Source organism: Rattus norvegicus, chromosome 9 (genome assembly GCF_036323735.1).
Source record: "Rattus norvegicus strain BN/NHsdMcwi chromosome 9, GRCr8, whole genome shotgun sequence".
Taxonomy (NCBI): Eukaryota; Metazoa; Chordata; class Mammalia; order Rodentia; family Muridae; genus Rattus; species Rattus norvegicus.
Window position 1 is genome coordinate 112,978,584 of NC_086027.1, and position 14,575 is coordinate 112,993,158.

Below are 14,575 nucleotides of genomic sequence, written 5' to 3' on the forward strand. Positions count from 1 at the left end.
ACTCACAGAGAGAACTCACAGAGATCCTCTTGCCTTGACACTGCTGGGATTAAAGGTGTGTACCATCATGCCTGCCAACTGCTTGTAGGGACAGGTGCACCTGGCACTGTCCTGCCACCTGGATGTCTGATCATCAAGGCTGCGGTTGTGGTCTCCAATTTTGTGTCTCAGCTCTAACCTCTGCATGACTGCCTGCCACTGGAATGACTTTCCAAACAAGGATCCTGTCTTTCCTCACTCACTTCCCAGCCCCGTCCCCTCATCTTCTCTCTTTAGCATAACATACTCTTCACACTCGAGTGTTCTCTGAGGTGGCAGATTTTAGCACGTGTGGTGGGTTGAATGAGAATGGCCTTGGTGGGCTCATATATCTGAATGCTTCACTCCCAGTCGAGAGGAGGGACTACTTAGAAAAGGTAAGGATGGTGTTACTGGAGAAGGTGAGTCACTGGGGGTGGACTTTAAGGTTTCAAAGCCCATGCCAGGCCAGGCCTTCATCACTGCCTGCTCCTGTTTCGAGGTAAGCCCACCAGAGACCACTTGGGCAGTCCGAAAGCCAAATGGAGAGTCTTTACTGTTGGCCCAAACTATGCTGCCCAGGCCTTTGTATTGATTCACAAAAACCTGTATCCTGGCTGGCACACTTCAGTTAGCAAGAAGCAGAACTATAGAAGCAAACCTGCAGGGTTAGCACGTACAGGAGTTTCACTGGAGGACTTTCCCAGCCACATCCTGGGATGCTGACATAGCCTTCAGCCCGGCTTTGGCAGGTCTTTGCTCCTGTTTTGGTATGTGGGGTTGCTGTGTTGGGCTTCAAGGCCTGAATGGTGTTTCCATCCTGACATCTGATGTGCTAAGTCTGTGAATCGATATTCAGCTGCTGCTCCAACACTGTGCTTGCCTGCCTACTGCCCCATCCCCACCATGATGACCAGGGACTAACCTCCGAAGTGTAAAGCGGGCCTTCAGTTAAGTGCTTTCTTCATAAGCTGCCTTGGCTGTAGTGCCTCTTCCCAGCATCTGACAGTGAGGTCATGACAGCAAGCTACAGTGGGAGAGCTGGGAAAGTCACTTCTCACACCCCTTTCTCTTTCTAACCCTATCAGGACTGTTCAGTCTTGACCCTGCAATATGACATCCACACACATATGTGCTGGGCCACATTCATGGCTGCCTTGGGTGCTGTCACATGACATGCCTGTCAGTCTGTCTGCTAGAGCACTCTAAGGCAGCCACTGTCAGGGCCCTGCAGAAGCAGAATGGTGAAGCATTTGTTTCACACTTGGATGAGCTGGTCCAGCAGACTCTGTGGGGACATCCTGCAAGGGAAGAGTGTTAACTCCATAGTCAGCATTCTCTGCTGAAATTAAGAAAAAATACAACTCACAGTCATTTCTATTTTTTATTAAAATACCTTTTTTTGATTACAGAGACAACCAATGAAAATATTCACAACTATAGATATAAGTCGTCGGTCACGTTAAATGAATCAACATAGACTCTTGGGAATGAACAAAGCCTTTAGAGTCTTTAAAAGATGCTTTCTAAGTACAGCCCTTTAAACCGCAGCCCATTCTCAGCTCTCATTCTCCAGATTTTTACTTTCTTTTTTTCTATTTTGGTGCTTTTTTAAAATTGTAAATATTTGTTCAAATATGCTAATAACAGCGCTATTTTCTGAAACATTACAAGTTATACTTTGGTGTGTGGACCCATTCACAGCATCCTGTGCAAACAAACAGTACATTTCACTCCAATTCTTTTCACCTTCGCACCTTAATTATGAGTAAGTTCAGCCCTAATTAAATGTTATGGGGAAAAAATGTTTTCTCATAAATGTTATGAGAAAAACTTGCCCATAAGCCCATGTCTTGCTATAGGAAGCAAATACGTGTAAGTTTAATAACAATTTCTGGTCCACAAGCCAGTGCTTGTCTCTCATTGGTGCTCAGGGCGGAACAGGGGCTGCACCAGGACAGGTGACAGTCCCACCTCTAGACCTTAAAGTCTAGTGTTTTTTTGGATCTGGCTATAAGACAAACAAGATCATTTTTTATTGAGAAAGAAACATAACTATTATAAACTCTTCAGTAAGGAGTGTAATTGCTAGAATGCTGTGGAAAGTCCAAACTTAGTGCTACTGCTAGCTTCTGAAATCTTTAATTTCAATTTAGGAAAAAGCCACTACTCAAAACATTGAATACAGGACTTGAGCTGTCTGAGGCTATGTCTCACAATGGACTCGGGGCCAGGCTGGATCCTCTGATTGGACATTGTCTTGTTCAGCCTCTCTGTGGTGGGAGCACAAGTATGCACACAACCCTTGGCTCTGAAAATAAAACCTCTCAGGTAATGGCTGCTATTTCTTCAAGGCCTTGGCAAATCAGGAGAAATACACAAAATATGAATATAAAATTTATCTCAGTGGGGATCATTTCTAATGGGAAGAACAGGGCAACAAAAAAGTTAAAGCAAATGGTTTAAAAATTGTTGACAGAAAATGTATACAGTAAAAAAAGACACACTATATTTTAAACTTTAATAATGAAAGTTTTAAAAAGATGGTGACGTATTTGAACAATGTTTATGGCCATCGCAGAGAAAACACGAGGACAGCCAGCTTGGTCTACACGACACATTCCAGGTCGGCCAGGCTGCACAGAGATCCTGTCTCACAACAAAAAAGAACCACAATAGCAACAACAACAACAACCACGAGACACACTGCGGGAAACCATCAGAACATCCTTCCGTCATGTACAAACTTTCTTGAGAACAGCGGCTGTGGTCCTTCAGAACTCCTCCTGATTTCAAGAAGACCACAGCCCTTGGGAGCTAAGAAGGAAGGAGCTGAAGAGTCTGCAAGGCCCTGAGGGTAAAGGTGGGAGGACCCTGGTGTTTAATAATCACACCCACCCACGGCCTAAGTCAGCGTCGTACAAGGCTGGAAGACCTTGCGCACCCACCTGCTATCTATCGGATATTATCATGGACAGCCATTATAATACGGTCTTGTAGCTAGTCAAATGAGAATACAGAATGTGTTTGAGAACATTTTCTATTTTATGTACTAAAATATGTAGTCATATAAAGATTATTCCTAAAAAGTTACTTTTAATTCAGATATGCACTAGAGAAAATAGCAAGTCTATAAAATTGAGTCTGTGTATTTAAATATTTGCTTTGATTCATGCTTAAAGGTAAGGATATTATTACTATGAAGGGTTGCAGTATTGAAGTCTGTCTCCCTGGAAACACTACAGAAGAAAATACTGGATAATTCTGTAGTAGGCTAGGAGTCAACATACTACACAGCTTCCCCTGTAATTTCAGAAATATAGCTCCTTGAAATATGATGCTTATTTAGATTCAGATATCCAGAAACAAATGCAGTGCTACAAAGTGACAAAACCAGTGACTATTCATAGCTTTAAGGTGGACCCTACTAGGAGTTCCCAACATTTTTGCCCTTCTCTGACCATGTCTGCAAATCTTTCTTCAAGCCTCTCCCTTCTCACGCATGCTGGAGACCCTGGCTGGTTTGTGCTGCTGAGCCAGACGCTCTCCTGCCAGCCTCACATTCAGCCATGCTGTGCACCTGAAGAGGGACAGACGGCTGCTACCTGGGGCTCTACATGGAGCCTCCTCATGTGGCTTCATCTGCAGCCCCGCTGCTCTTCCCTGGCTACTTCTCCATCCAGGTCCTCACAGTGCATTTGATGCCGTTTCAAAGCCGTGCCATGCAGTTCTCGGCAGAGGCAAGTCTGCCACTCTGATGAATGGTGGTGACTCTGTACACCACTGCATCAGCACTTCGGCGGACACTGTCAAAGTCACTGTCGGCGTGAGCACTACACGGTGGATTTAGATTTCACCTTGTAAGAGGTTTACATTTTTTAACCATGTAGTTATTTATGTGTGCACGCACATGCATACCTGTATGCATGCACTGTACATGCATGGAGGTCAGAGGACAACTTACAGGAGCTGGTTCTTTCCTTCCACAATGTGGGCTCTGGGGATCAGACTCAGTGGTCAGGCTTGGTAGCAAGCACGTTCATCCCCTGAGCCAGCTTGCTGGCCCTAGGTAAACCCTTCTGTGGTGAAATACAGTAAACGTTTACTTTCTGAAGCCAGTGTAAAACAGTTTGAATGTGAGCTGTTAGAGTTATAGATGGCAATGTTTACTCATGTAAACCCGATGAGCCAGTCAAGGCACAATCGAGACAGGTGCGACTACCTGTCATCCTAGAACTGGCAGGTGAGAGCCACATGCATGCATCAGGCTTGGGCTATCACGCTCAAAACCAAAAGCCTTTGGGAAGCTGGAAGAAGGCAGCCCCTCCTGTCAGACGTCGTCACATCTTTTCAGGACTCCTCTGAACGCGATTCTCACGTGACTAAAGTTCTACTGAATCCAATGGCAGACAAATGCTAAGGCATTAAACATACAAAGCACAGTCACAATGATACAGTCTAACACACTCCTAGCATGCTAGTCTCAAGAGTTCTGCACTCCATGGCTTACTGAGTAGTCTGCAGTCCTCCTGGTAACTGACCTGCTTATGTGCATTTCTTTTCCTCTTTAAAACATGCAGTTCATGCACTTGACAGTCTTGCTGCCATAGTCGATGCACTCCGGGCCGACGCACTCGCAGCAGGCGTTGTGAAACCAGCGGTATTTGGACGCTCCCATGGACTCACAGGAGATCTTACACTGGTGTATGGACATGCAGTCATCAAAGTACACCACAGTGCACATGTGCTCTGAAAGGAAACGGAGATCTCAGTACACACAAGAAGAGCTCTGCCGCTCACTCAGAGTTACCCGCAGTCACTTCTAGGCCTCTTACAGCACAGGACAAAAGTGAGGGAAGAGAGCTTCATTTGCTGACAGACAGACACTCACTTTAGAGAAAGGCAGCAAAGACACCAGGTTAGATGATCTAACAAGCATCCACGAAGCAACAAACAAATGTCAGTTTCCTAAACAGACATTTCTCCAAAGTCCAAAGAAGATTGGAGAAACCTGTCCTAAAGTTACATTGAGAATTTGTACTAAAGCCAGCAACTGAATTGTTGACAGTGATAACACACATTAGCAAGTGGAGGATGTCACTAGAAAGACGTTCTGCTTTCCAACAGCATGGACACACTTTCAGTGAAGGCTGTGACTCCCCCGCGGCTGCCTAGCTAAGACACACTGTAGCATGAAGTAAACTAAAGGGGATAAATCATTGACGAGAGTGCATGGTAACAGTTACGGGTTTTCTTGGGCACGGAGGAGCATGTGCTCCTGTTCTGAAACAGGGTCTCTGCTTATGCAGCCAAGACTGGTTCCTGCTTCCGCAATCTGACTGGGATTACACGCATGTGGCACCTTGTCTGTCTGGCTGGGAATAAGTTGTTTGTATAGGGACCTGATGGATAGAGGGAGGCTCAGTAGAAAGGGCTGGGTTAAGGGGAGTAACAAGCAAAGCTTCCAGGCTGACGGACGGAAGCCTGGGAGATGAGCAGAGTATCCATAGGGATGGGGCAAAGGCACACAGACACAATAACAAAATAAAAACAAATTGTCATTGTCAGCAAACCCCTGACCTCATGGGGCTGTGACAGGCACCTGACAGCAAACACAGATGTCATGTAATAAAGAGGTAAAGTCTGACTCAAACCCCAGAACGAGGACGTTCTAACCACAGGGACTGCAGAGTAGAACAGGTACCTTTGTCGCTGGGAAAAGGGGCGTGAACATTGTTGCTGGGAACAGACACATTTTGGTGATGTGGCTGGTTCACGGTTTCTAGAAAGGAGACGAGATTTTCGTGGTGTGTCAGCTCCTCTGCCACCGGAAAGGACACGATGTTCCAGTTCAGCTGGGTGTCGCCCTCTGTCAGGGCCCTGAACAGGGAGGGGATGGGCTCATGCAGCTCCTCCACTGTGCTCTTTGAAGTGGGAGGTGTGTCGCTGTAATTCCGAGGGTTGCACATACCTGTGGAAAGAGGTCGTACAAGTTCACTCTCCTCACAGATTACAATATTGCAGGATTCTGCTAATTCCCAGGAGTGAAAGCTCTGTATGTTAACACTGTGATTATTAATGTTACATATTTATGTTTTCATAGCCTTTTTACCCTTGAAAAGACAAAGAAATAATGAGAACCAGCCATTGAGCAAACCAAGTTCCAAACTCCCCTCCACTAACAGAAACAAGTCAGCACAGAAGGGGATTCCAAGGCTTTGGTAGGACAGATATGTAGGAATGCACCTGTGTGTGCGCGTGTAAGACATGGAATGTCAGCTTTCGCCAACTCAGTTAACAGTGTGAGCATGGAAGCCCAGGGCTTGGGATACAGCTCAGTTGCTAGAATGCTATTCAAGCCCCAGGTAAACCCCAACACTGTATAACCTGTGTGGAACTGCACTCCTGCAGTCCCAGGCTGGTGGTCAGCTTCACAGCCAGGGTGCACAGAATGAACAGGAAGTGGGGCCAGGCATAAAACCTCAGGGCTCGCCTGGTGTCCTCCTTCTCCCTTCAGCTGGGGCCAGGTGTTTAAACACACATGCAGTGGGGGACATTTCATTCAAACCACAGCCCCAGGATGATCTTCAACCCTCCTATCCCTATACCTTCGTGTGCTGGGATTACAGATGTGCAAGACAACATCTGGTTCTATGTGGTGCTGGGGATCAAGACTGTGTGTATATCAGGTTCCTTGTTATTACCCTTTAAAAACAAAATCATATCCCACACTTTAATATCTACTATGTCTCCTATGGAGTTTTGTGTCTTCCCTGTAGTGAAAGTTTGAAAAATTAAGCCAAAAATGATAAACTCTTTAAATTTTATAAATTTAGGACAAGAAAAATCTCTCTCTCTCTCTCTCTCTCTCTCTCTCTTTCTCTCTCTCTGTGTGTGTGTGTGTGTGTATTTTTATTTTTTACATATTCTTACAGAAATTGGCAAGAGCTGAGTAGAATAACGTGTATCTCTCATAAAATTTAAGATACATGAACTTAACAGTTTAGATTCTATGGCAACATCACATCAATGATCAAGTAAGAACACTTTCCTCTCCGTGAGGAAACAGGCCCAAATAAAGTGGCTGTCTTGCTTGCTATTACATAATCTAGGAGCAGAGCCAGACTCATGACTCAACTGCTCGCATGCTCACTGCTGCAATGAGCACATGCTACAGTAACCCTCAAGTGCAGCGGACAGCAAGCACCGTCTAGCAGACTCCTGCTGAACACCGCAAGGCTTCCGCCAGATCTACAGTAAGGAAAGCGGTAACCAGAGAAGAAAGGGTGCACGCTGAGGTCAAAGGTCAGACTTCAAATTCCAGTGCTAATCATTACATGGCAGAAAATTCAGTGTTGTGCATTTATAAAATTAGGGAAAGGCATGTGATTTACATAGTAACCATTAAGTTCAGGACGTGGAGAGGAACTACACAGAGGCTACCTCTTGGAAGTACTGTGAAGAGAGTCAGGTGACAAAGGACGGTTTGTTCTGAGAGGAGGAGAGATGGAAGCAGTCAGGACCCACAGTGGTGACAGACAATGAATGGGCACAGACAGCCAGAGCTGACACACGACAGCAAGGGACAGCTGACATCTGCATCTGGCACCAGGGTGGGAAGGAGTAGAGCGGAGGTCACTTTCTTAGAGCAGCTAGCTTCCTCCAGTCTGAGGGGACCGGAGACGGGCGGAGAGGGGGCTGCTCTCTGGAAGCAGCTCACGGGAAGGAAGCGGTCACCACTCAGAGGTACGGGGATCGTGACAGAAAGGCAAAGCTTCTGCCACAGGGTCACAGCTGCACAGCACAAGAGACTGAACTGGCTGAGATGACAAGGATCTAAAGGTCTGCCCCACAGGACTGGGCAAAGCAGCAGAGCTCGTGGGGTGGCAGGGACCTGGACGAAGTTACGCACAGTTCCAATAAAACTGCTGTGGGAGCATCACCAACTCACCACTAAGTCAGACGAACGCACAGATGCCACGGACGGACGTCAAAGATGACAAAATTCGGGGCATCAGAGCATGAATCAAGGGAGAAACAGTGTTTACTGCTCCGTGTGTGCGTGTGTGCATGTGTGTGTGTGCGTGTTCTGAGACAAGGCCTCTATACTGTGCACATTTGTCTTGAATTCACCATGAAGCCCACCATGAAGCTGGCCTTGAACTTGTGACTATCCTGCTGTCCCAGTCTCCCAAGTGACCACCTTGGTCAGCTGGAATGATATATTTCAAGTCCTGAGAGTCAGACTGTTAAATCCAGCAAGCTCATCTTTTAAAGCTGTGAAGAAATAAAACAATGTAGGATAAGGACAAACTATAGCTGCTCGAGAGCACTACGCTATTGTTATTTGAAGGAATTCTACCTCCACTCTATGTCAGTACTGCCACCCACTCATCTCTGACAGACACCTACGCTCCGTCACACGTGTGAACACTGCTTCAGTAGCCTGACACACATGGACGGACCTCTGCACTACTAAGTTTAGGGGTGTTGGGCACAGAACAGAGCTTCAACATTTCTTGAGGAAAATATTATGAGGCAAATATATTCTCAACCTCTTGCTTGAGAGTCTGAAGGCCCAGTTTCCCCTCACAGGAGAGCTCAGAGCCTTTCCTCACTGCCTCAGCCAGGGCTGTCTGTCTCCCGCCTCTCCTGTGTAGCTGTTTCCCAGTGGTTCAGAACTGAACTCTCAGTTTATCCTGCTACTTTTCTTCAATGTATGTCTTCTCTTTGCTTTTCTGCCCTACTTTTATTTCACTGGTCTTCTATTGTAACTTTAATTTCTCTCTCCAATGCAGAATGTACATTCTCTTTTTAAAAAGGCAAAGGCTGGTGCACATCTTTGATCCCAGCATTCAGAGGCAGAGGCAGGTGGATCTCTGTCAATTCCAAGCCAGCTTGGTCAGGACTTTGTGGTCTATGCAGTGAGACCCTGTCTAATAAAGGACAAAGGTACAAAGGGACAATGTCAGTAGAGGGCCAATATGAGTGGGGAGGGCAAAAGAGGATGCAGAAGTGGTAACTATGGTAACAGCACACTGCAACCATCCATGAAACCCTCATGGCAGAGCTCTGCCCTTTGCTCACCTAATACAAAGTAAGGAGAAAACTTAGTTCTTACAGTGACCCAGTGATCCAGATGACTGCTGAGGGCGGTGCGGGCTGCAGGCTGCATTCCAGGGACCTGCATCTGCCTGCTATCTACATGCCCCTCCGCCAACACCAGTTCCATACTGGAAAAACACAGATTCCCACCCCAGCCTTCCAGGCTGTGTACATCATACCCAGGTATTATTTTTTCTAAAGTCTTCTAGAATCTTCTTTAACTTGAAAGCTATACATTTTTTTTTTCGGAGCTGGGGACCGAACCCAGGGCCTTGCGCTTGCTAGGCAAGTGCTCTACCAATTGAGCTAAATCCCCAACCCCAAAGCTATACATTTTCATAAAGGATTATCTATAGGTAAGTCTTTCTTGAAATCGCTCAGCATTCTGTGGAGTCTTTCAATGTGAAGAACCCCTCAACCGAACACTGGGACATTTTCTTCTGTTATTTTTTGATTTTTTTAACATACATTGATTGATTGATTGATTGATTGATTGACAGTTTTCTCTGTATAGCAGTCCTGGGTGCCCTGAAATTTGCTTTGTCGACCAGGCTGGCCTCGAACTCAGACAGATCAGCCTGCTTCCTGAGTGCTGGGATTAAAGGTGTGCTTTAACCACTCCTGGCTGACATCCCCCTAGCCCTCTATTTTAAATCTTTCTTGAGTATCCTGTTATATATATGTATGGATATTTTACCTGCATTCATATCTGTGATATCTATGCACTGTGTGCATGCAGTGCCAATGGAGGCCTGAAGAGGGCACTGTACCCCTGGAACTGGAGTGAGAGATGGCTGTCAACCACCTTGTAGGTGGTAAGAACTGAACCTGGGTTCTCAAAGTGAAGCCAGAGCTCTTAACCACTGAGTCATGTCTCCAGCCCCCAAATCCTGATATTAATTTCAATAGTCAATATCAATCCCTTTTAATTAATATTTTCTAGTCAGATTGAAACAAATGCTTTTTGTAACTGTTTTTTACAGTACAGATACCTTTTCTCAAAAAGACAATCAGTTACAGACTTACCCTCAGTTGCTGACACTTGCCCTGTTTTCCTTTGTGTCCAGTCCTTAGACTGGGGAAACCCTTCACTCTTTGTATGATGAAGACCCAACTTTGACCCTCGCCTAGAGTTTATTTCTCCCTGATGCACCCATTAAGCTGAACCTCTAAGGGTTTACATGGGGTTATTCCACCATAATCGTCTTTAATAGAAATTCTTAGAATTTGTTCCAATCTGTTAGGAAAATAGTGATAATCTCTCTTTCCCTTTATATAGCTATGCAAACTCCAATTAAGCTTCTGTTTTTATTTCCTTTTATTGTTTCAGTGTTTCCAATTGATTTTAGAAGTGTCTTCCGTGGAAGGGTAGAAGATAGGTAAAGGGAGACTATCATGCTGAGCTGGAAGACGTATTTACTTAGGGGTTGAACATTGCATCAAACGCCCCCTTCTACCTTCCCTAGGTATTTGGATGTAGGTTCTTATATTGCGTGCCTAAGAACATTACAGTGGCCTGGAGGGAGGGCTCAGTGGTTAAGAGCACCAGCCGCTTTTCCAATGGACCTGGGTTTGATTCCCAGCAACCACATGGCAGCTCATAACCATCTGGAACTCCTGTCCTAGGTACACAATATCCGCTTCCAACCTCTGTGGGCACCACGCATACACCCGAGTCTTTGGTTAACACCCTCTTTTCTCACTCTGTCACAGTCAATCCAGTCAATAAAACCAGTTAATAACATGCCCATACTCACAGGGTTACTGAAAAAAGGGACTAATTTATGAAAAGGGTTTAGTAATAAACTTGTACTTTTTTAGTTAGCATACAAAGTAAAGCACGTCATCATAGCATCTTCCCTCCCCCTCCCCCTGCCCCCGAGTGGCACTATTAGGAGGTTGGCCTTGCTTGTCGGTAGGGCCAAGCTTGTTGGAGAAAGAGTTTACTCTGGGGTGGGCTCTGAGGTCTCAGTTGCTTAAGCTCTACCTAGTGTCACTTTTGCGTTTGCTGCTGCTGCTGGATCAAGATGTAGAACCCTCTACTTCTCCAGCACCATGTTTGTCAGCATGCCACCATGTTTCCTGCCATGACAATCTGGACTACACCTCTCCACTGTAAGCCAGCCCCAATCAAGTGCTTGCTTTATAAGAGTTGCTGTGGTTGTGGTGTCTCTTCACAGCAAGAGAAACCCTAAGACAGACAGGGAGGATTAGGAGCTGTGGCCTTGAGGGAGGAGGTGCCAACAGGGTGGGCTTTGAGGTTTAAAATTCTCACACCATTACCACTTCGTGCTCTGCCTCCTATTTCTGGATAAAATTAAGTCTCAAAAACCTAGACAAGTCGCTGAGATGCCTATTAGCATATGGAAATGAATGCTTGCCAGGTCTCCCAGCATCCCTCGGTATCTCTGCCTCCTCCCAGGGGCTGGGCTTCGCTTCCCTTCCCCCAGCATGATCCTATATAACTCAGCCACTTTGGCTATGCTGGTTTCTTGGCCTGGGCCACCTCTCTTGGTTGGCTTGCTCCCCTCTTGCTCTCCCTCCACATCTCTCCTTGCATGGTCTGGTTAGTCAGCTGGCCATGTTCAGCCTGAACTCTGCCTGCTTTCTCCCTTATATCGGCAATAAAATCGGCTCCACGCTTTGATAGTAGTCATGCTCTCCTTTTAGTTTTTCATTCATCTGGTGCCAAAACCACAGAATGGACATAAATGGGCTCCCTTCCAAGGGCCTAGATCTGACTCTCCTAAGGTGTATGTGGAACATTTGTTTCTGCTGGTCCTGTCATATTTGATTCTGAGTCTAGAGTCCATCTCTCTCCCACTGCTCCTTCCCCCACCAGCTCTTAACCAACCATCTCTTCTTGCCGACTTGGGATGTCTCCTCTGTGGCCTCCTGGAGTCTGCCTTGCCTGCCAGGCCTCTCACCATGTGGGAATCTCCTTGCTATGTGCTCTGGGGCCCCACCACATGGGCAACTCTCTATCTACTAAGCCCGCAGCATCTCTGTGCCCTCACAGTCTCTAAGATACTAGATCACTCCCTTGGGTGGAGTTCCTGTTGGCTCCTTCTTGTCCTTAATGGATGCACTGCTCTCTGTCTCTTGGCTCTCTCTTAGAGCTTACTGGAACCTTCCCTACAGCATGGAGTTTGTTTCGAGACCTTTCTATTTTTCTCCTTGGACTCAATTTCCTCCACGAACTCAGGGATTTTATGAAAGTCTTACTGCAAACAGCTTTGCCCCAGTACACAGCTCAATGGCAATTGTACACTTGAGTTCCAAACTCTCAAAGACTGTTACAACATCTGCCGCCACAAAAGCAAATGATCCAAGGTCTTTTATCTCTAGGGTTTTCCAAGTTTTCGTTCTTGAAAATCTTTATCTCTATGATAAAATGATCACGTAGGGGTTCTGTGGAGAGTCACTTAGATGGTGTTTTGCTGGGGTAAACACATGACAGAACGTTTCATTAAAGTGAACACAGGTGTGAAAGGCTAAGACAGGCTTGTGAAGGAATGTTTTGCTGAAGTTGACACAGGACAGAGGATGTTCTGCTAAAGCAAGCACATGCACATGAAAGAACACATGATGACGGATTCTTTGCTAAGGACACACATGTACTGGTCTGTCTTACACTGTGTACTTGAGTTGCATTTGTTGGGACTCCATAAAGAGACACACACCGGGGTTGGGGATTTAGCTCAGTGGTAGAGCGCTTGCCTAGGAAGCGCAAGGCCCTGGGTTCGGTCCCCAGCTCCGAAAAATAGAACCAAAAAAAAAAAAAAAAAAAAAAAAAAAAAAAAGAGACACACACCAAAAAGCTTCTGGTCACCACCAGAGGCAAGACCCATGCTAAGGCAAGACACATGGAGGACATGTGATGTTTGGAGGTTATAAATATGTCTCCATGGAGTGATGGAGAGGACATGTGATGTTTGGAGGGTATAAATATGTCACCATGGAGTGATGGAGAGGACATGTGATGTTTGGAGGGTATAAATATGTCTCCATGGAGTGATGGAGAGAGCTTGGCTTGCTGGTACAGGTGGCTGGGGAACAATGTGGGTCTCCCATCTTCGCTGATCTTCCCCTGAGAGAGGTACACCTGAGAACTTTTCCTGGTGTCCTTCTGGGTCCCTCTTGCTGTTATGTACTGAGGCTGAGGCCTGGCTGTCTCTTCTAGGTCATGTCACCTTTGTTATTAACCTGATTCTACTAAACTGGACTGCTGGTGTGTCTGTGAAGCGTTTGTGAGTGGACAGAGCTGCTGCCTGCTGACCTGTGAACTGAACTGCCAATTTCCAGACAACACAGATGGGAGTTGCTCCAAAGAACCTTTCTAAAAAGGTCCACTTCCCCATATCCTTTCTTTCCCACTACCTCTTGTGGGTGGTGGGCTACAAGGGAGGTTAAAGTGTTTAAAAATCATTAAAAATAAGGTTTGAAAAAAAATTAAAGTTACACTATGATTTCTCTGTACTCTACTCGAAAAAAATCTTTTTTTTTTCTTCTTTTTTCTTTTCTTCGGAGCTGGGGACCGAACCCAGGGCCTTGCGTTTGCTAGGCAAGCGCCCTACCACTGAGCTAAATCCCCAACCCTGAAAAAAATCTTTTAAGACTATTGTGTAAACAGCCTTTATCTCAGGATTTGTAAATTCATTGGAAATAGTTTTTAAAAATCTATAAAATCTGTAGCAAATTTAGCTTAAACCTTGTAAGAAAAGGCTTATAGTTAAAAACCTATACATGGGTAATTTTAATTTGCTACAACATACTATATATATGTGACACAACTTTTGTTCAGGATACAGTGTAAATAAAAATTGAATTCAACTCTTGTTTAAACTGAGTCATATAAAAAGCTCTGATGTTTTATAATGATGCACTATAAAGGGATAAAATTCCCAATCTCTATGGACTGAATTTATAGTTTAAAGTTTTATTTTGATTCTAAAGGAGCTTCAATTAAATCTTTAACTCAAATTTTTAAGGCTTAAACTTAACAGGGATAAAGCTGTAAAATCCCAATCTTATAAAAGGTACTGACGTGTGAACTGTTAAAGATACCCAGGACATGTAAGTCAGTGCTCGATACCTTAGTGACCTATAAAGGACCCATGCTCTTTAATGCTCTCCTCTCAGTGCTATCCTTACGGCCATGTGTGGTGGTTTAGATATGCTTGCCCTGGGAGTGGCAATATTAGGAGGTGTGAGCTTGCTGGAGTAGGTGTGGCCTTGTCAGAGGAAGTGTGTCACTGTGGGGATGGCAATGAGACCCTTCTCCTAACCATGTGGGATCCAGTCTTCTCCTAGCAGCCTTCAGATGAAGATATAGAACTCTCAGCTCCTCCTGCACCATGTCTGCCTGGATGCTGCCATGTTCCTGCTTTGACGATAATGGACTGAACCTCTGATCCTATGAGTCAGCCCCAATTAACTGTTGTCCTTCTAA

At 45.4% G+C, this 14,575-nt stretch overlaps 1 protein-coding gene and 1 long non-coding RNA gene across 3 annotated transcripts in view; one reads left to right on the forward strand and one right to left on the reverse strand.

The window, feature by feature from the left end:
- Positions 1 to 1,388: 1,388 nt before the first annotated feature.
- The window catches only part of Twsg1 (twisted gastrulation BMP signaling modulator 1), a 34,344-nt gene continuing 21,157 nt past the window's right edge, over positions 1,389 to 14,575 (reverse strand). For both annotated transcript variants that reach the window (NM_001108811.3, NM_001412824.1), the window contains 2 exons: positions 5,723 to 5,989; positions 1,389 to 4,767 (listed from right to left, as the gene is read on the reverse strand). In NM_001108811.3, the coding sequence (NP_001102281.1) occupies positions 4,586 to 4,767; positions 5,723 to 5,989 (449 nt within the window). In that variant the 3' untranslated portion in view covers positions 1,389 to 4,585. The remainder of the gene's footprint in view (positions 4,768 to 5,722; positions 5,990 to 14,575) is intronic.
- Positions 7,174 to 13,977, forward strand: LOC134480622 (uncharacterized). The gene is made up of 2 exons (XR_010055075.1): positions 7,174 to 7,286; positions 13,307 to 13,977. It is a non-coding gene; the product is annotated as an uncharacterized LOC134480622 (long non-coding RNA).